The 22,101-nt window shown below is 47.5% G+C and overlaps 2 protein-coding genes across 2 annotated transcripts; one reads left to right on the top strand and one right to left on the bottom strand.

Annotated features, from left to right (window-relative positions):
• Nucleotides 1-3,138: 3,138 nt before the first annotated feature.
• On the bottom strand, nt 3,139-3,779 carry LOC135987718 (small basic protein 1-like). Its single transcript, XM_065632795.1, has 2 exons — nt 3,722-3,779; nt 3,139-3,269 (listed from the first exon to the last, which is right to left on the bottom strand). The coding sequence occupies exons 1-2, from the start codon at nt 3,777-3,779 to the stop codon at nt 3,139-3,141; spliced, it is 189 nt and encodes a 62-aa protein (XP_065488867.1).
• A 4,799-nt stretch (nt 3,780-8,578) lies between these two features.
• On the top strand, nt 8,579-9,904 carry LOC135987732 (cygnin). The gene is made up of 2 exons (XM_065632851.1): nt 8,579-8,636; nt 9,771-9,904. The coding sequence occupies exons 1-2, from the start codon at nt 8,579-8,581 to the stop codon at nt 9,902-9,904; spliced, it is 192 nt and encodes a 63-aa protein (XP_065488923.1).
• Nucleotides 9,905-22,101: the final 12,197 nt, after the last annotated feature.

The following is a 22,101-nucleotide window of genomic DNA, read 5'->3' as shown; positions in this document are numbered from 1 at the left end:
CCAAAATTAAGCTGTTATTATTGACCATCATTACAAGACATCAGTCAAATATTTGTTCCCATCAGCTCCTGTCTTGCCTCCACATGCAGCCAGTAAGAATCTCTCGGATGCCATTCACAGAGAGGCCTTTGGCTTTGCTTTGGTTAAGACAGCTCAGACAAATATAACATCCACACAGTGGAGACAACACTTTTGCAGCCGAAACATTTGCCTTAAGCAGCCAATGTCCCTCCTCACTTGCTTCTTCCGAAGATGAATCTGTAGCATCTGCAGGATGCTCCACCATTGCAAGAAGAGATGAGTGGTCCAGCGAGGTTTTGGACATTCCCTGCCTGTCAGGACAGGGAAAACACAGATTCTTTTTCCTTGAAGTGCCTTCCACTGTGGAAATGTCAGATGGGTGCACTGCTGTTCTGAAAGAGGTAAAAAATTTTTTAAAAAGAAAGAAAAAAAAGTAATATAAGCACAAAGAACATGTGTATGAAATGCTAACCATCCTGCCTGCCTTCCTGGCTTCTGCGGTCACTGGAGGAAATATCCAGTGGCAGTGGATGAACGCCTAAATTGCAATATGTGCCACTTCTGGCAGGGTTAGTATTCAGGGAATCTGGGCAGAAGACAACAGGCGATTTCCTTCTGCCTCTTTTTTAGGAAAAAAACCCACATTTTGTGTGTTGAGAGCCTGGGAGTGCTGGGTTCCTCTTGGGGATCCCAGGTCCAACATTCTTCTAATAAAAGCGGTGGGATCTGAAGATGAAGGAAGCCTGTCTCCCCCGTCTCCTTGCTTTACACCCATGTAAAATTCCAGGCTGAAACCCCCAAAACAGGACCCATACCTTCCCTGCTGCTGTTTAGTGCAGTTGGAGGGTCCCTCTGCTCCCCAGGAGGTGACACAGCTGCAGATGACAGGGGCAGTAACAGGGGGAAACAGTCATTTTCCTAACAACAGAAATTCAAAATAAATCACTGGTGTCAGAAACTTTCTTTAGCTGCAGAAACATTTTGAAGGCTGGAGATGCAGCAGAGCAAGAGACACCACTTCAAAAACCCATTTTGCAGTTCATTCACTTTCACGTGGCTTTTCTTTTCACTCTCCTTGCACCACTCTTATTTTTTTTTTCTTGGGGAAAAATGGGAAAGAAACAGCAAAGGACTTTGTTATTGTTGTCGTGCAGTGTTTCCTTTTGTGACTTTTATTATTTTATCAAACTTTCAACCTCGCGTGTCTACGCAGTCTTCTCACCAGCACATGTTTTTTTTAGGTGGATTTTCCTTCTCTCCTATCCTGTTATCTGGGGTCAGGTGAAGCTTGACAAATTACTGCTTTGAAGATGACAGTCTGTGGCCCTTGATGGGCCATCCTGTATCAAGTGTGACATTTCCCTGCTGCCTATGCTGCCTGATCTCAGCCCCTGTGGATTAGATGTTAACCCCCTCATGCTCAGCATCTCACTAGTTGAGAAAGAGACTTATTCCTCTTGTCGCAAAAAAAAATATCATAAAATATCATATCAGTGTTGTCACAGCTTTAACGGGACACCTGTATCTTTGGTCAGACTTTAAAGTGATGAAGTTTTAAAAATTACCAGATTTCACATTTATTGCATGCCCTAAGGAAAAAATAATGGAGCATAAGGCTGCTCACTAAGTTAATTCTATTTGTCCCAAAATTGCCTGGTACACAGTCATTTGGACTCCAGGGGTTAGTAGCAAGCCCCTTGGAGCATCTTACACACAAAAAGGGGATTCACTTCCTTGGTTGTCGACAAAGACATGTCTATAGGCACAATGTGTTCAGCCTCCCCTGGCAATCAGACAAGTTTTGAACAAATATAGAAATTAGCCTTAGGAATAAATTACTTCTTCCCCCCAACTCCGTGTCCTGGCTGTGATGCCACAGTGTCTGCTGACCACAGAGGATGCTGCGGAGAAGGGAGACACAGACCTTCCCCCTGCAGAAATTAAACAATTTTTCTGCAAGGGAGAGGTCTATATCTCCTCTCTTCTCTCACAGCATCCTTCAGTCTGACAAATACCTATGCAGTAGCCCTTTTCTGGGTTTAAAAACAACAATAACAACAAAAAAATAAGAAACAGACAGTGATTATTTATTCTGGAGGGTTTCAGAGAAACAGGACTGTTTTCTGTCCGCAGAGAGTTGACCCTTTTTGACACAAACATCTCACCCTGAGGCTTGTCTGGCTGCCCTTTGCCGGGATGCTCTGAGCCACCCAACACCAGATGGCTCCCTGTGCCCCTGCAGAAAGCCTGGGGTGAAGGGTTTATCATGTGGAGGGGACAAGGAAGGGGACACTGAAGAAATCCATGTACATTGTCTTTTTTTTCCATTAACTGTGACCCCCAAGGAAATAATCTGGTCACAGGCTATATTGGGAAGTCACCTGGTTTGTGCTAAAGTGTTCAGGACAGCCGTGGGACCACAAAACCTGAGTGGCTGCACTGGGATGAGGATGCTCTAGAGGCACCCCAGGAGTGGGATTTTGGGGGCACAAGGGGAAGGCAGTGGCTCTTTGCCTCTGGTCTCTACCCCCACAATGGGACTGAGGTCCCCAGTGCAGAAGCTGAATGGCACTGATGGGACACTGGGGGCTGTTGTGTCCCCTGAAACAAATCTGGGATTCAACTCGTGGAGGAGGAAGACACAGTATTAGGCAATCAGTCTTCTCCCAGTCTTTGCAACCACCCTACTTTGAAGCAATGGGAAAATCCCAAGCTTCTTGTCTTCCAGTGTGTCACTTCTAGTTGAAGATGTCCATGCACATTGCAGGGGGGTTGGACTAGATGACCTTTGAAGATCCCTTCCCACGCAAACTATTCTATGGTTCTATAATTCTATCACTCAATATCACAGGACTGGGGCTGTCGGAAAGGGCTGGGCTGTCAGAAATGTCTCGGGCTGTCAGAGGTGTGTCCTGATCAGGGTACAGAGAGATCTGGCTGCAGAACCTCTCCTGGTGCTCCCCTCCGGGGAGGTGAATGAACCACACAGCACACACAAAGCATATCTGCCCATCTTTACTTCAGAGCAGTGAACACCATCTCTGTCACACCATGAATACAGCACTGGGAGCCCCACCACGAGTGCTGCTCTTCCTCCACGGCTGGGCTCTTTCAGCATCATTTTCCCTTTTTGGGTGAGGGGATGCAGCAGTACATCTTCCCGCAGGAATGGCTGAAACCCCACTCGTCCGTTTTGTCACACATGTAGGAACAGTACCCAGGGCAAGCACCCTTGTGCTGCCCGTACCCTGTCATGGGAGGGAGAGAGAGAGACGGGTTATAAGACAAAATGTCAGACACCATAGGAGAGCAGAACCCCCAAAATTATCTCCTTGCTGGCTCCAGGGTGGTACTGTTGGGTTTAAACCCATGTTTCCTGTCCCCACTGATCTGGGTGACTGCTGGTCCTCTATCTAAGTTTGTCATCGCTGCAGCTTGCCAGCAAGATCCCTTTGCATAAGCAGGAGAGATGGGCGTTTGCAGTGCAGCATTTGTCTCATCTTGAAGCAGTTGTGCAAACCAGGCTGGGTAAATCATCAGACAGAGACAGCTGCAGGGAGCTGATCTCCACTGCCGAAGCTGGGTGAGATGAAACACCTCCCTCCACCCCAAGGCACAAAGGCTGCGGAGGGGTCAAGCACTCATACTCCCAGCCTTGGGGTCAGCCCGGCTTTCTGCACCCCATGTGTTGCTGTCTTACCTAGGGTGGCCAAGGAGAAAAGCAGGAGCACAGCAAAGACCATGCAGATCACCCTCATGCTTGGAGGACAACGGAGATCTCAGCACACCAGGAGCAGAGTGGGTCTCAGATGGCAACAGGGGGGGACCTTGGGTTTTATAGATGGACTCCTGCCATGAGCGGCACGGCAGGAGGAGAAACTGGAGCAAACCCATCTCCAAAGAGACGCTGTTTGCTTGCCGGCGTGTGCAATGTCACCCCGACCCGCTGGTCCCACTCACAAAGGCTCCTGGCAGCCAGGTCCATGCTCCAGTGGGCTTCTCCTCGCCGCTCGCCGGCCGCTGTCACCAACCCGGACATGGGGGACAAGCCACCTCCCCCAGATCCGGCTGCCAGGACGGCACCGCGGAGCCGCCGGGCTCAGCTCTGCTCAACGCAGCGCCAGCCGGGGCTGCCGGCACAGAGCTGCTCCCCGGAGGGGCAGGAATGCCGTCTGGGCACCCTCCTGATGAGCTCTGGACACTGTCTGCAAGGAACGGACACAAGGGACAAGACTGGGGCATTCCCTGTATCAGATCCATCATGGGGAATACTTTTCAGGGTGCGTCCATCCTTGACCAGTGCATTGGCAGCGAGGTTGCTTGAGGGTCTCCCCCAAACATGCAAATGCTGCAACATTTTCATAGAATCATAGAATAGTTCAGGTTGGAAGGGACCTTCAAAGCTCCCCCAGTGCCCCCCCTGCCATGAGCAGGGACATCTGCACCAGCTCAGGTTGCTCAGAGCCCCGTCCAGCCTGGCCTGGGATGTCTCCAGGGATGGTTCATCCACCACCTCTCTGGCCAACCTGGGACAGTGTTTTACCAACCTCACCGTAAAAAATTTCTTCCTCATGTCTGGCCTGAATCTCCCCTCCTTTAATTTAAAACCATCACCCCTTGTCCTATCACAACAGGCCCTGCTCAAAAGTCCATCCCCATCTTTCTTATGGGCCCTTTTAAGTACAGAAAGGCCGCACTAAGGTCTCCCCGGAGCTTCTCTCCTCCAGCTGAACCCCCCAGCTCTCCCAGCCTGTCCTCCCAGCAGAGCTGTTCCAGCCTCGGATCATTTCTGGGGCTCCTCTGGCCCCGCTCCAGCAGGTCCATGTGTGTCCTGTGCTGAGGACCCAGAGCTGGACCAGCCCTGCAGGGGGGTCTCACCAGAGCGGAGCAGACGGGCAGAATCACCAACCTCCACCTGCTGCCCACGCTCCTTGTGATGCAGCCCAAGATACGATTTACCTTCTGGGCTGCAAGCGCACATTGCCGGCTCATGTCCAATCTTTCATCCCCCAGCACCCCAAGCCCTTCTCCTGGGGCTGCTCTCCACCCCTTCATCCCCAGCCTGGACTGATACCAGGGGTTGCCCCAATCCAGGTGCAGGACCTTGCACTTGGCCTGATTTTCATCATATTCATTTGGCCCAAGACCTATATGAGTATTTTGCTTAAATCTTTCAAAAAGGACTATGATGCTGATTAAAGGGGATGTATGCAAGTATGTAAATGAAGCTAAGATAATGAATTGCCACACCACATCTGATCAGAAATCTGTTCTGAGTCCAATGCTATCCTGCCTGATAATTTTAATGGTTCTCTAGAGAGTGTGGTTACTAAATTCACAAATAAGAAGTGGAAACGGATGGCAGAGCATTAAAAGACAGTATTAGAATTGCAGTGGATCTTCTCATGCTGAAGAGACAATGAAAAAAATATAATTTAGTAATAGGGAAAGTTACCATGTCTATACAGACACAAATAATTAGCTGGAGAGTAAAGAACAATGAGTTTCTGACTGTATGGCAGCTTTGCAAGGAAAAGTTGCGTTGCAGTAGATCATAGGTTGGTACAAACAAACAACGTCATGGTGTTGGGAAACCAGCACCAATTGTCCTATAAGGTTAAACAAAAGCTGAGTTTGTAAAACATAGGACGTACCCACTGCACTGTGCACACCTTGGAAGGTGCATCCATCCAGTTCAGTACACTGTGCTTCTAGAAAGCAGTGAAAGGCCTGAAGGGAGCTAAGAAAATTACAGGAGGTCAAGAGATGTGACCTGTAAGAAAAACCTGAAGCCAGTGGAGTAAGTTTGATCAGGAAAGATAAGACAAAAAACACAACAGTCTTCAAGTCCAGAAATGGCAATACATTGGAAAGGAATAGTCTGCTCTTAGAATCATAGAATCATTTTCATGGAAAAAGATCATCAAGTCCAACTGTTAACCCAACACTGGCACTACCCCATGTCCCTGAGAACCTCATCTCCACATCTGTCCAACCCCTCCAGGGATGGTGACTCCAGCACTGCCCTGGGCAGCCTGTTCCAATGCCCCACAGCCCTTTGGGGAAGAAATTGTTCCCCAGATCCAACCTCAACCTCCCCTGGTGCAACTTGAGGCCGTTTCCTCTGCTCCTGGCGCTTGTTCCTGGGGAGCAGAGCCCGACCCCCCTGGCTCCAAGCTCCTTTCAGGCAGGTCAGAGATCAGAAGGTCTCCCCTCAGCTCCTGTTCTCCAGCTGAACCCCCAGCTCCCTCAGCCGCTCCCATCACCCTTGTGCTCCAGCCCCTTCCCCAGCTCCGTTCCCTTCTCTCAACTCGCTCCAGCACCTCAAGAGCTTTCTTGGCGTGAGTGACCCAAAACTGACCCCAGGATGAGAAGTCAGTGGCTCCAGTCACAGCAAGAGGTCTTAACTTGAGATATAGGAAAAAAAAATTAATAACAAGATTGTATAGCAGCAGAAAGGGTTGAATAGGGGCAGTGTGGAAACACCACTGCTGAAGGTCCTAAAGAAAAAAATACTGAGAATGACACTTAGAAATAGGGGTAATGAAACAGATTTGGTGCACAGTCCCCTCAAACTTTCTTTTACTCAGGTCATCTACTCAAATATGGTCACAGAGAAGAACATAAGGCTGAGCCAAGTTATAGTGGGGAGCCTGGCTGGGGCAAAAGAAAGAGCCTGGGAAGGAGCGCAAGAACAAGTTTTCACTCAGTAAAACTCCCCACCCTCCAGTAACATAAAGTTTGGTGACTTCCTCAAGAAGGTTTTATATCTAATTTTTGATTTTTTTTACTTGTTTCATTAATTTATAGATTGCTTTTTCAATATATTTGGCATTTTGACCTCTCGAACAGCTTTTTCCATGTCTCAGCTATGCTCAGTGTGAAAGCAGAATTTTTTTGATTATTTCTTCAACAAATGCATGATTTACCATTTAATTTCACCCATTCCCTGGATTATGAAAATTGGAGAACCAGAGTTCTCTCTTCATTAAGACTCTAACATTTTTACAGCCCTGTGATGCACCTCCAATAAATGTTTCTTCCCTGAGCTGAAAAGTGCCAGTATATTTAATTTTATGGGGAAGAGACACCAGCTTTGCAACCTTTCTTTTAACCTCTTCTTGCCCTTCTGTAGGCCATCAGGCATGGGGGGATGAGTGGTGCACACAATACAGTGCGATACCCCACTGCAATGGTGCAATGTTTTCTGTTGTCTTAGTAACTTTCTGAAATTGTCTTAGTTTTCCTTTTTTTGGTTCTTTTCTGCTGTTTTCAGAGCACTTTCTTCAAGGACTCACAAACCTTCTTCCTGACTGGCTTTAGGTAATTCAGACCCATCATTTGTACAAAGATTATATTATATTATATTATATTATATTATATTATATTATATTATATTATATTATATTATATTATATTATATTATATTATATTATATTATATTATATTATATTATATTATATTATATTATATTATATTATATTATATTATATTATATTATATTATATTATATTATATTATATTATATTATATTTTTCCAAATTCACAACTTTAAACTGATACCTTCAGCATTTGACATTTTGCTGCCCTGTTAATCAGTGTTGTAGGATCCTTCTGGTGCCCTTTGCAGATTTAAGTTAGATGGTATCCAGTAATTTTGCATCAGCAGCATCTTCTGTCCCTTCACCAGTCGCCTCTTTTTTTTTTCTTTTTCTGGCTGTTTATTAAGCTATTAAACAGCCCAGTGAACTGGGGTTGGAAAAGCTCCTTTGCAGAGCTCTGCTCATGTTTGAAACCCCACATCTGTCTGGAGGGTTTGTGAGGAAGAGATGATGATGAAAGTGTCTCCAAGTGGTTGGCTCATCCAGGCTCCTGGAAGCTTTCAGCCTCAGTGCTCCTGCCTATCTATCAAAGGGGCAAGAGAGGACAACAAAGGAAACTAAATTGAACATGATGTTTGCTAAATTTATCAGAGAGATTTTGCAGAAGTGGAGATGGGAACATGGGTCCTTTCCAAGCCAACAGCCCCGTATGGTGACCAGTCTGGACAATAGTTATCGGGGCATCGTGGCCACAACTCAGCCCTATTGCATCCACTTGCATCTCTGCCAGGGGTTGGGAAAGGCCCAAAACTCTGTGATACTGATCTTGTTCTCCCCTCATCATTATACCTGCAGATCTCCATCAGGTCCTTCTGACCCATCAACCCCATCCTAATGACTCTGCTATTGACAGGCCCTATTCATTTGTGCCCTCATCAAAGCCATCCTGTTGAAATTGTATCTGATATTGGGTAACCAGAGCTTAGGGAAGGAGGTGGCTGCTGGAACACCTGAGCATACTTGAGAAGTTCTGGTTCTCGTGCCACGACGGCACGTCCAGCCACAAACAGCAAGACTTGGATGAATTCCCATGTCTCCCCAGCATCCTCCACTCTGCAGGGAAATGCTCTATAAAAACCGACACTCGCAGGCTCGGTGTATACCACCTCCTCCCTTCGAGCTCTTTCCAAGACTCCTCTCTCCAGCTTTGCTGAGATCCCAGCTCGACTCCAGCCATGAGGTTCCTCTACCTTGTCTTCGCTGTCTTCCTGCTGGTCTCCCTGGCCACCCCAGGTAAGATGGAGAGTGGTGAACTCCTATTGATACTACCTGGGATTGTTCTAAAGTAACTTTAGCTCTTGAAAATGTAGTTATTACCAGCTGAGGTGACTCCTATAATCTGGCCAGAGACATCAGTGACTTCTTTCAAGGGACAATGAAATAAGAACTACCTCAGAGAGATTTGTGTAGGAATAACTGGGGTTAAAACTTCAATATCCAGTTTGGGACTGAACCCGAGCCAGACAACTTCCAAACAAGGGTCTGGATGTGGCTGCTTCTCTTGGGGAATCAGAGAGTTTCATAGTACCAGAGAAGACTCATCTATACAACTGAATTTCTGTTCCAAGGCTCAGTCCTGGGCACATCTGATTTGCTGATGTGACATAGCTATTGCTGCTGATGCCTTTTTCTGAGACTCTAAGGTTTTCTGGTCCCTTTACAGGAGTCAAAAGGGGATTCCGGGCTGACATCTCCCAAACAGGCATTAGAAACCCCCTTCAGATATCAGTGCTCATCCAGCTGGGCCAAGTGTTTACTTGTCCCACATTTAACCACCACAGCGAATATTTTATGCAAGGCTGCTGTGTGGCCAGTTTCAAAACTTTTGCATCATCCTTTCAGCCTTTTCTGAGTAGGAGAACAATTTTTAATAACAATAGAACTATAGACACCTGAGTGGACGTGAGTTTTTGGAACCAGTTTGATGTGGCTTTTGCTGTTTTGCTCTGAGAAAACAGATCCTTTTCCTTAAGGAGAGGTAGAAGACAAGGAAATGCACAGGCACACAGATGAGCATCTTTATGAACTTTGCCTTTGGTCTGCTTCTCATGTGGGAAACGAATGTGCTCTCCTTGAGAGCATCCCTTTCCCAGACTGAACCTGTGCCACCAACTGTCCCTGTAGTCCTCAGCTGGGGGGAGAGGGATGCACAAGGAGTCTCTCAGGCTTGTGTTCTTCAAGGTCCCTTCCTGCTCTGGGGCTGGGCTTGGGCAGGAGCATGGATGCGTGGGAGAATGGAACAGGACGTCCCTACAAGCGGGGTCTCATCCTTCTGCTCGCTGCCTGGAGGTGACGGGAGGACACGTCAGTGGGACACGGAGGTACCTACCCTGACCCAACCGCTCTCCCTCTGTCTCCCCCTTGCAGGCTATGGGCAGGTGAGCAAGTACTGCCCCAAGGTGGGGTACTGCTCCAGCAAGTGTGGCAAGGCGGATGTGTGGTCCTTGTCCTCCGACTGCAAGTTCTACTGCTGCATCCCATACGGCTGGAAGGGGAAATAGGAGCTGAAGAGGAAGCACCTGGGGAAGAGGAGGCACGGCGGTGGCTTTGAGAGCAGCTTCTCAACTGTCTAACCCATTTGTCTTGCCCTCCTCTCAATAATTAAAAACGGGAAAAAAAAGGAGATGTAACTCTGGTGTGTGCAGTGTTGTTACTTGTGTCCCTGTGACCCAATGTTAAAACATGTTCTCCAAGCCCAAACCAAAGGCTCATCAGCACCAAAAAAGCCTGAACATCCACTGACAACAAGCTGCAGAGCAGACAGTGCTCTTATGGGGTGGGGATTTTGGAAGAAGGGGTGTCATTTTTCCTCTTGCCATCTCCATGGCCCTGAACACAGCCCTCTAGAGATAAAAGAGAATCTTTATGTTCCTTACTGCTTTTTTCAGCTACAGATTACCTGCAGATGTCTTTAAAAATCTGAGTAGTTCAGCAATATCTCCTCTAAGCGCAGGGCAGCCCTCTTTCCATGAAAATTTCAGCATCCCCCCAGAGGTGGGCAACAGAGAAGACAATGAACCCTCATGGACTTCGTGCAATGGATTTTACATCCTTTTTGTCCAAAGTCCCAAGACTGCTCAGTCAGTTCTTCTCTTTTATTTGCAGATCAATGTCCGTAGGGTTCGGTTTCTGCTCTTCCTGCCTCTAACTGGGTGTCTTGGAGGAGAAAAGGTATGCAGAAGAGCCATGAAGGTGACCAGAGGTGTGTGGAAGCTCTGTATCAGGAGCAGTCATGCACCTCTGCACAGACAAAGTGTTCAGAGCCTCTCACCGCTGGATCGGCAGTCTCCTGCTTTTATCAATACACCAATCTAGGAGAGACAACACAGTTTTTAGGTTTCTCAGTAAGAAATCTAGTTGTTTCTACAATATAGCTTTAGGTGTGAAGGTACAGCTACAGTAAGGATACGTGGATGTAAGCAGGGAATAACAGTCTGTGGTGAGTTGATGCATGCCAGCTGCCCACCGAAAGCCGCTCTATCACTCTCCCTCCTAATATCCCCCTTCCTAATATCCAATCTAAACCTCCCCTGGTGCAACCTGAGGCCATTGTCCACCTGGCACTGTCTGGGTGAGATTAAAACAGAGATTAGGGAGAGCTAAATGGAGGTGTTTACATAGATGTATCTACAGACATGCTAGTGGTTGATTGCGTTGCCTAAATGAAGATGTCTAGTGCCATCTGAGGCATCAATGAGTGCCTGGGACATCAATATGTCACTGGCAGGTGTGGTATGGGAGCTATGGGAGACCATTACCTTCTAGAAACACAGCTGGAGACCAGGCAGGACATCTCAAATATGCACGTAAGATGTCTGAGTCACTGAGTCAGCCCAGTCAATAGTGTTGAGAGTTTAGGGTATGGTTCAACTCACGCTAAATGGAAACCTCCAGGCCAGTAAGCCAAGTGATTCTCCCAGCTCTATGGATTATTTTGAGTACATTTCCATTCACTGTCTAAATGTAGATATCCAGAATAAAAGGAGACACCCATATGAGAACTCAAAATATAGCTGTATTCATCTCCAAATTGATCCCACTCAGAGTGGATAGACTTGGAGCAAGTCCTGCAATTTTTTCTGTCTAGGGCAGGTAGCCCCAGCCTGCTTTCAGGCAGTTCTGAAGGGAATGGTGTAACACAGTGCCAATATTGTTCAGTTTGAAACATTCACTCATTGCCAGGGAACACAACCTACAGCGTCTCTGCTTAGCTTCAGTTTCTTCTTGGACTGGAGGTGCTATGGCAGCTATTTCTCTGCTTGTCCTCAAGGGAGAAGGAAATGAGAGTACAAATATATCAATCACAAGCTGATGTAAAGGTAAATGATCAGACTTCTTCCCAGCTGGTGGCAAAAGAGACTTTAGGGGGGCAAACAGAAGCATAAGCTACTTGCCACTCTTCTTTGGTCACTTCTGCACTTAGTGCTTTGCTGGATTCTGTTCATTTATGTTTACAAAGTCCAACACTCAGAGATTAGAATGGAGTTGCTGTTTGTCCTGTCTGCAGAATGTGGCTTACAAATCACTTGGACATGAGATGAGTAGGAGAAACTTGGGAATTTTCAGGAGGTCTCACATGATGCTGAGCCCTAGATGATTAACTTGGGCTGGTGTCCTCACCTTCAGACAGAGTTTTTTTGCAGGAAAGATATTTCAACTTAATGACAAGTTGCATGTTCATTGCCACAGCACTTTGGATCCTAGTAGAGGATCTGGATCTTGACACACAGTTGAGAATGCATACAGTGGCTTTGGCCAGTGTAGTACCAGTCCTCTCAGGTCTCTGTTTTGGAGGGAAGAAGAAGGGATCTCAAACTTGTTGCTGTAACACTGTCCACCACAAACACACCTACAAGCCAATGCCAAGTCCCCTGCCCAGGATCTGATAGTCCCAATTGTCTGTGCTAAAAGCTTTGGCAGCCAGACTGGGAGGAGTCCAGCTCCCAAGGGAGAGATGCCCGCACAGGCCACATGAGATGCCTTCAAAAAGTTGAAGGCAAACACGCACAAAGTGGATGTCTCATTGTCAGATGGCCACTGGGTTGGAGTGACATAATGTCTCAATAAGCAGCAAACAATGTGTCCTTGGACAACAGCGAAGTCACGTTCCTCCTTAACACTGTCCTCTCTGTCAAGAAATTACTATAAATATTAGGATCTCCAGCCTTATTCTTAGCAACTGATTCAAGATCTCCCTGCAAGGCTGCATCCCCGACCTGCTGTGATCCTGGTGGATATCCAGTCATGAGGATCATCTATGTTGTGTTTGCTGTTTTTCTAATGGCCTTGATGGCCACCCCAGGTAAGGTGGCAAATTATGTGGAGCAGAAATGGGAGATAATAGCGGACCATAAAGGAATTAAGGTTAAAAAAGAAAAACAAAAAACTTTTCCAGTAAAGTAGGTGTGGGTGGTGAGTCTTGTATAGAGATTTTGTTTGGATTCAGCTCACAAGACTTTTGGAGTGGAGTTCAGCTCCAGAATCACACCATCCTAGATCTCACCATCCAGCATCTGGGGGTCTCCATGTGAACTGGATCCCATCACAGTAGTTGCACACTGGTCAATAGTGTCAGAGCAATTCGATTCATCTCAAGCTAGATGCCCAGGGCATGACTATACCGATAGGACTGAGGTCTCAGCTCAATGTTTGAACTAAATCTTGCACACTATTTAATTGTCAGCACTGCCATCGGCTCAGTTTTGGCCAAATAGCATGGACTCCAGCCATTTCTGAGACAAAGGCTGGCAGTAGCCAGGATCTCTTCGTAAGTATCAGTGTGGATGTGGACACTTTGTTTTAGGGAGAGGTTTTACTGTGTGGTGGTGGGATTTCTGTGCTGTTGACCAGTCAACGCAGGTGTAGCTCCCTTTCTTTCTTTCTTTCTGCAGGCAAAAGCCAGTCCAAAAAGAGCTGCAGTGGGTATTGTTCCAGGACATGTGCTAAAGGAGAGAAGGAGGAGCATACTGAAGACTGCACGAGGATGTACTGCTGCCTGGCACACAGGAAAAAGAAGTAAAGCAGAGACTTTTGATGCTGAGAGGAGGAAGGAAACAGTGATGTTTGCATTAGTTTCTTCTTCTTTGGTAGAAATGGAGCTTGCTCCTCTCATTAAAAAAGACGAATTCTCACCCTGAAGTGTGCGGTGTGGTTCATTGTCTTCCAAGAAGTTGTATGCAGAGGATCAGGAAAGATTTGGTAAGGCTTGCTAGACAAGCTCGTGTTTGTGGAGGTGATATGGTCAAATGCAGATACTGCGCTTTCTCATACCAGACTCATCACAAAAGGAGTCATAAGTGAGTTTCTAGCAGTCTGTTCATGTGAAGTTGTGCCTTTGTGGGATTCAAATCCTGCAGGGATGTGCAGGAGCAGAGACAGTGGGGTGGTATCAGAAAGAAATCCACTGTGTGCCCCATCACTGTTCTCCAGAGGTCCACCACACTTGGACTGAGATGATCTACCAGCAATGACCATGACCAAGGCTTTGCATGTTCACCATATCCATCACCAAACATGCTCCTGTTGATAGCTCTGAGTTGTGTCCTTTAAGCTCAGACTTGCTCGCTGCCCAAGTTGTGGTACTAACCAGCCAACCCCAGCAGGTCCCACAAAACCACAGAGCATTATTCATAGAATCATGGAATCATTTTGGTTGCAAGAGACCCTCAGGATCATCGAGTCCAACTATAACCTAACTTTAGCACCAAACCATGTCTCTAAGAACCAAGTCTAAATGCCTTTTAAACCCCTCCAGGAATGGTGACTCCACCATTGCCGTGGGCAGCCTGTTCCAATGCCTGACAACCCTTAATTTGGGAGGTTAGGCAGCACCAGCTGAAACCTATGATCACCAAGGTCTGCAGCACACTGCAAACACCATGTTTGCCTTGCAGGACCAGGGACCCCTACACAGGTTTTCATTACCTCTTCTTCTGGTCCAGACAATCTGAACCAGCAGCCCAGACAAAATCCTATGAAGGTGATAGTTTCAGTTTCCAAGCCCTTTTGAATTACTTCAGATGATACCTTTGATGTGTGAGAAAAATTATGGGCATCTGGGGTTTCCTAACTCCAACCTTCACCACCTTGCACTGCCAGTACATTGGGAAAAAATTCCATAAAGCATTTGTATCCCATGGTGTTGATGTTGCCTTCCATTCTTTTCCCCACCATTTTTCCATAGGGAGCTCAGAGCCTACTTGATCAAAACAAGAGTCATGTGAAGGCAGCAAATTCCTGCTAAAGCCTTCGTATTGGACTAGGGTAGGGACATGATCCTGCAGTCAATGTCATAGAATCATAGAATAGTTTGGGTTGGAAGGGACCTTCAAAGCTCCCCCAGTGCCCCCCCTGCCATGAGCAGGGACATCTGCACCAGCTCAGGTTGCTCAGAGCCCCGTCCAGCCTGGCCTGGGATGTCTCCAGGGATGGTTCATCCACCACCTCTCTGGCCAACCTGGGACAGGCTCTCACCACCCTCAGCACAAACAATTTCTTCCTCATGTCTGGCCTGAATCTCCCCTCCTTTAGTTCAAAACAATCACCCCTTGTCCTATCAAAACAGGCCCTGCTAAAAACTCTATCCCCATCTTCCTTATCATCCCCTTTTAAGTCTGGAAAGGCCGCACTAAGGTCTCCCCAGAGCTTCTCTTCTCCAGCTGAACCCCCCAGCTCTCCCAGCCTGTCCTCCCAGCAGAGCTGTTCCAGCCTCGGATCATTTCTGGGGCTCCTCTGGCCCCTCTCCAGCAGGTCCATGTGTGTCCTGTGCTGAGGATCCGAGAGCTGGACCAGCACTGCAAATAGGGTATTATTTCATGAGCAAACCTCTCATTGACTTAAATAGTGCAAGATCAGGGCTGGGATGAGAGGAGGAATACAGTAAGGACCGCAGCTCGGTGAGCAGATCTGTGCTGGGCTGCAGAGGCTCTTCGCAAGCACAGGCTCCTCGGGACTGAGTAGCTGGAGAATTAAGCAGAATGAGAGAGACACAATCTGCCACATCTCAGATAACAGATTTGACCTAGCTAGGGCTGGTGAAGCCTAAAAACTGTGCTGCGGCTTCGAAATCTGCAGATTTTCACTGATAATTAGGTATTTTCCCCAGATTTGCACTGGATGAGCTTTGAAGGTCCCTTCCAACCCAAACTATTCTACAATTCCATGATTCTAAGGCACAGCCTGGGAATCCTCCGCAGTCTCTTTCAGCTTCTCCCTCCCACATCAGAGCAATGGGGCTTCCTCCCGTCTTGCACGTTCCCCATGAATTATCCAGCCTCACTGCTGCGGGACCATGCTGGATGAAGCAGACAGTCCTCCTCACGGCCCCTTGCCTTCCCCTTTTTTCTCCTGTGCTTTCATTTAAGCAAATTCATTAAATGCCCAGACATGAAAGGAAACATTTTGCCTGATCTCAAATGAATCGTTTCTTCCTTCTTTTTTTGGACAAACTGAAAACGCAAAAACTTTTCTTTTTTTTTTTTTTCTTTTTTTTCTTTTCTTTTTTTTTTTTTTTTTTTTTCCCTAGATCAAAGTCAATTTTCTTTCAATTCTTGGGGCTTGCCAGTGAACCAGAAAATCCACCGCACGCCCTGCTCCGGTTCGGAGAACAGGGCCATGCACCGGTGCTGCAGTGGCAGAGCTGAGCTAGACAAGAAGGAAATACCCAGGGCTCTTCTTTGCTCACCATTTTCTTGGAAGACAAAGCATAAACCAACCCAGATCAGCTTCATGCATTGCTGACCCCAGCTCCCATTCATCGCTGTGATTTCCTCTCCTTTTCTAGCAATGTCCCCAGGAGGGGCACTTAGAAATCGCTGCTGCAGGGTACCATGGATGCTGAAACTTCACCTGGGTTTGAGGGGAGCCTGGGTGGCTTTCCTGGAGAGGAATTCACTGTGGCTCAGGCTTCTGCAGATATTCGAGGCCATTTTTTCCTTTCACTCCCATTAGTCTCCTTGGATCTGGAGTCCAGTGTCACCACCTACAAGGCACAGGGCAGTTGTCCCAAGCACAGAGGGAACCAGGCTCCCCTATCTCTTTTTGAGAGGAAAGGAATAATGTTTTTACTCAGTTTTAATGTACAGCAGAGAGAAAGGAATTAAAAGCCTAAAATAAAAATGGATCACTGCAGCTTTATCTGAGAAAACACTTCAGCTGTACCCAAATCTTTTCCCTTCCCCAGCTGTCCTCCACCAATCCTGATTTCACCCAATGGAACATTTATTTAAAGAAATTCTTTTCTTTCCATGGAAAAATATCTATGGAAAAATGTCAGTAATATTGCTCTCATATTGCCATTTTTCTCTTGCCCTCCTTTGCTCCCCACCTGCATTCCTGGGGCTGTAGTGAGACCTTTTAGGAGGGGCAGGAACATCTACTCAGTGCACTGGGAGTGTGAGTAATACCTGCTGCTTGTGCCTTGCCCAGCTTGCTGGCTCCTGCGTCCAACATCCCCCGAGGTAACACAAAGTACACTGAAGACAATGATTATTTCATTTTTCAGTGGGGCTGGAGTCAACAGGGCTGCCACCATCAGACTCGGATGCGGGTATTAGTGATGCACTTCCCTCCTCGTCTGAGGTGTGTCCGTTCACTTTGCTGGTTGGAAATACCCAAGGATGCACGTAAAGGAAATTTCCAGCCCAGCCAGTGTTGCTGCAAAGCACCCTGGAAAGATTCCCCATGTGTCCTGACCACTGCACAGACCAGGTGCTGCAGCCAACAACAGGCAGTGCTTATTTCTAGGGTTTTCATTATTATCATTTCTGCGGTTATTGCTTTTATCACTGTGGGAGCCTCAAGTTGTGCCAGGGGAGGTTTAGATTGGATATTAGGAGAAAATTCTTCACGGAGAGAGTTGTGATGCAGTGCAACAGGCTGCCCAGGGCAGTGGTGGCGTCGCCATCTCTGGAGGTGTTTAAAAGGCATTTAGATGAGGTTCTTGAGGACACGGGTTAGTGCTAGAGTTAGGTTAATGGTTGGACATGATGATCTTGAGGGTCTCTTCCAACTGAAATGATTCTATGATTCTAAGTGATCTCCATCCCTGTGCCCTTGTTACACTGAGTGCTGGACAGTCAAGGAGCAGGAGACAGCAGAAGTCACTGCAAGCTGAAGACTTACAACCTTCATCACCAAAACCAGCTCAGCAGAAAGTCAACGATTTTATTTCCAAAAGTTACACTTAGCCTCCAAAAGTTTAAGCCCGCGTCTGCCTGTCTGGTTACTCAGTGGAGACATCTCCTGTCTGGCAGGGAGGCTGCAGGGGCCAGGTGAGGACAACAGCCAAGCTGCCCACTGGTGAGGAACGGGGACAGAGGAGGGATGGGGGATTGCTCACACACCAGTCATGGTCTGGGCACGGCCAGGTGGTGCCAGCTGGCCTCTGGGCCAGAAAACAGGTCCTGGCACTGTTTAATTGACTAGATGATGTCTCCAGTGTGTCCAAGGCCACAGGAGCAGCGCCAGGAATACGATGCATGACTTATTTCTCTTGAATTGGTGAACTCTAAGAAGTAGAGTAGGGGGAAATGGAGCTGAGGATGTTGGTTTGTATTTGCATCTGTCTGCAGATTTCCATACCCTGCAAATATAGTGTGGATAGAAGGGTGAGCTGGTAAAAGGGATGCTTGGAAAAGAAAGTTTTTGTCCCTGGTCTTCCACTTCTGAAGACAAAGCCTGGAGAGCAGAGATGCATGGGATAGGGACATGTAGGAGACCTTGTTTCTAGTCCTGAGGAGCTCCTGCAATGGAAACTGAGGCAGAGGAAAGCTCTGGGAAGGGAGGTGGGGACTTGGTGAGGGGATATACTCATCTTTTGTGGGTGGGTGATCAGCAACACAGCGTGTTCTGCCACATGATGAAGGCACCGGGTGGCAGAGCTCACCCCACCATCTTATGGTGTCCTTCTGCAAGGAAGGACAGCTTGCAAATAGAGACCGCGGGGAGCTGAGACCACAAGCCAGTGTATTCCTGGCTCCTATAGCTTCTTCCTCCTTGAGTTCCCTGTCCAACCACCATCTCCCAAAGGAGATACTCGGAGCACCATGGATGGTGAGGAAACACTTCAGGAGCAACCCATGCTGCTGGGTCTGCCAGCATAAACGAAACTTGGCTCTCATAAAACCAAGAGGAAATCCAAATTTCTCTTCCAGGATGAGGCAGGCATGACCACTCTTCCGGGCACTAGCGAAATACCAAAAGCACGGCTTTTAGCAGCTTTCTGCAGCTTTTGAGCTCTGTCTCTCACCGGCCGTGCCAGCTGCAGTGTCAGTAGCCAAGGTGAGACACGCATCTCCTGGTCAGAGTCCAGCCAGCTGGCGAAGAAGGAGATTTGGGGAAGGCTGCCATCTTTTGGATAACTGCAAAATAACGGCACCTGCTTAGGTAAATGCTGCTCACCGACCCGAGAGACGTCAGCTCAAGCCTTTTTCTTGGAGGACGAGGTGCAGCCATGGCCAACTGACATTATTCCTGCTCTGCTTTTGCCTCCCACAGACCGATCCAGATCTTTATTTAGGGCAGACTAGGATGAGGTCTGGAAATGATCTGGTAGGTTTTTCTGTCTGGCCTTTGATGCCCTTCAGCAGCGGCTGCATCTGCAAGGATTAAGCTGCACATCTGGAGGGCAATATTCAAGCTACCTTCCACCTGGCTGGCTCAGGTCCCGCAAGAAACACGGAGCATGCAGGTGGAAAAGGTGCAACTAGACTTGGTACATTAATTTTGGGGCTCTCCCTGCCTATCCCTGCTGCTGTTAGGTGACTTCAGGGGCTCTTTTTACCCTTCCACAGAAACATTTTTTGGTGTTTGCAATTGCTATACCTGCTTTTGCAACCCCTGAGGTGCAAGCTCCAATACCAACCACCTTGGTCCTACAATTCTCTGATAACCTGTCCCCTGGGTCCCCTCCACTGCTCTGTCTCACATTCCCAGATGCTCCATGGCCTTAAATGCATCAGAGCACCTGCCCACCCGGTGGCCCAATTTCCTGCAGATTAAACATTTGTCTAATGGCCATAAGCTGCTTAAATATGTCTTGGGCAAAGCCCCTTTGTGAGCGCTCCGAGAACAAATGGTTCCCTGCTGGGACCACTGGTATGCCCCCACGCCAAAGCATTTCTTATGGATGCATCATCTGTTTTCTTTCCCTTTTGTGCATCCAGTCTGCTCACCTCCTTTCCACGGGCATGAAGGAGTGAAGAATTTGCCCTATTGCGGACAAAGGGAGATGGCTTGCTTCACATGGCCAAAAAGACTCTACAAGTCTTCAACCCTTTTCCACTCTGCTGCATTTCTCTGGCATATCCCAAAGCGAGCCTCTTCTCCCAGTCTCATACGGTCTTTACCTAGCGAGCCAATACTACAGTTTTTAGGATCTGTCAATGCACAAGTATACAGAACTTTTTAATCAGCCTGCGAAATCTCAGATCAAATCAGAGTCAAAATACCCATTGCTTCCAGGGTTTTCCACCTAGATATGAGGAAGAAATTTTTTACAGGGAGGGTGGTGAGACCCTGGCCCAGGTTGTGTAGAGAGGTGGTGGATGCCCCATCCCTGGAGACCTCCCAGGCCAGGCTGGACGGGGCTCTGAGCAACCTGAGCTGGTGCAGATGTCCCTGCTCATGGCAGGGGGGGCACTGGGGGAGCTTTGAAGGTCCCTTCCAACCCAAACCATTCTGTGATTCTAAGCCTGGCAGCACTACCTCTCCATTTCTTGACCTACTCTGCCATCTCTGACCAAGCTGAAAACTTAAGCCTAGACTCTCAAAAGCATAAAATGCCAATAAAATGAGAGTGCCTCAAAGCCAGATCAGCAGCTGGCTCAACTGTACGTAGCATGGGAGGATGATCAAGCTGACCAATGCTGGGAATATCTGGCCCAGACAGTAAGAGTTGAGATTTTCTTTCTTGATGACTTTAAACTGTTGCACAAATTTTGTCTTCAGAGGATGCATGATATAGACCATTGCCTCTCTGCTGCACTCCTGCTTTGTTATCTATATTGAAAGCAAATATTGCCTCAAAAATCTAAACAATAATGCATCTTGCCATGTTCTGAATATTCAGAAAATAAGGAATAGAAAAGACCCAATACTGATCTGAAAGCACTAGAAACAAGGCAAGGAATTGCAGTAACACTTTGTGCCCTAAAAATCAAGGGGATTCATGCAGGGCTTATGCTATTAGAGGGGGACAATGGGACATGCATATCATGTCATGCTAAGCTAGGGCTCCTAAGCTGTGGCTCCTTGAGGATTAGAGAAGAAAAGCATGTGGGGGAGGTGACTGGAATGAAGGGATGGGGAATAGCTTAGTGTTGCCAGATTTTAGAGTATCATGGGGGCTGGTGGCGATGATCCACTTTGGGAGAGCATGGTCTGGTAGGAGGGAAGGATTTGTGGGCTGCATAGGAAGGTGAAAAAGAGGCAAGGTGATGCTATTGCCCAGAAATATGTTCATCTTTTCAGCTAGGATTTGGGGTGCCTCCCTTCTGTAGGGAGTCCCAAGGTGGGGTGGTCTGCAGGCGGTAGTGTTGGAGCCCAGTCCTTCAGCTCCCACCTCTCATGGTGCTGCAAGGGCCAGGAGACAGCAGATGGGACCATGAGAAGGAGCACAATGGCAAAAGGGAGACATGGAGGAGGGAAGGAGAGCAGGGTGGCCAGCAAGGGCAGGAAGAGGTGCAGGTAGGAGGGGTTGCAGGTGCAGAACATCACCAGAGATGAAGAGGAAGGTTGCATTAACCAAGGTGATGTGGTGGCCTCATAAGTATCTCAGGACTTGGCATAGGGAAGGGTTGGGTAGATGCTGGAGCCTGTGGCTTAAAGGTGAAAAAATTGAGAGAGAAATGGTGTCATGGAATAAATGCAATTCATCCAATGCTTGTATGACCAAGAGGATTTAGGGGTGGTTCTGGGGGACTGGTCTGGTTTGGTGTTTCACTGGAAAGGAAGAGTTGGGTGCAGTATGGGTGAATGTCTGCGCCCCAAATTGTTTAATTCCCAGTTACAGATGTAGCCCCAGGGAGTTCAGCTTCAAGCATGGTAGAGTAAGACAGTGGCCATGTGGCCTTAATTACCAGGCCAGGAGCAAAACAGAAGGACCACACAGCAAAGACCTTCACCAACGCTGTCAGCTCAAAAAACATGAGGCTAAATTGTAACTCGTGCAAAGAAAAGGAGCCTGCTTTTCACTGTAAAAGTGAAAATGCCGCAACCGAGTAATTACTCCAGCCCTGGCTATCCAGTCAGAAAGCATCAGGCATTTCTGAGCAGCACTGAACGAAGGATCGACAGGGCTGGCTGGCATCTCATTCCAGCTTCCTTTCACTTCAGCAATCCGCTCTCGAGACTCTTGCTTTAGTCACTTTTACGGCTCCTTGCACTCAAGGCTGCAGTAGCATGTGCTTGAAGAGATGCTAAATGCTTTTTGTGGCATTATTCTGCTTAAAACTAATAATTTTTTTCCTTCTCCCTGAATAGCTGTTCCTCCTGTTGCTTGTGATACCTGGTATAATTTCATTGTGAACTGTGACCTCTGGCCAAATTATTCCTTGAACCATTGAATTTCTTCTTGTCTACACATTTCCCCTGAAAGTTTAACTGGGTGCGCTCATCATCTTGCCTCTTCTTCTGGGTCTTGAGGTGATGTCAGCCCCTGAAATTACTTTCCTTAGTGCATTTGCACAGTAGCCATGCT

This window comes from Caloenas nicobarica, chromosome 3, assembly GCF_036013445.1.
Source record: "Caloenas nicobarica isolate bCalNic1 chromosome 3, bCalNic1.hap1, whole genome shotgun sequence".
Lineage (NCBI taxonomy): Eukaryota > Metazoa > Chordata > Aves > Columbiformes > Columbidae > Caloenas > Caloenas nicobarica.
Note: the sequence above shows the minus strand (reverse complement) of the source record. Positions and strands in the feature narration are given on the sequence as shown.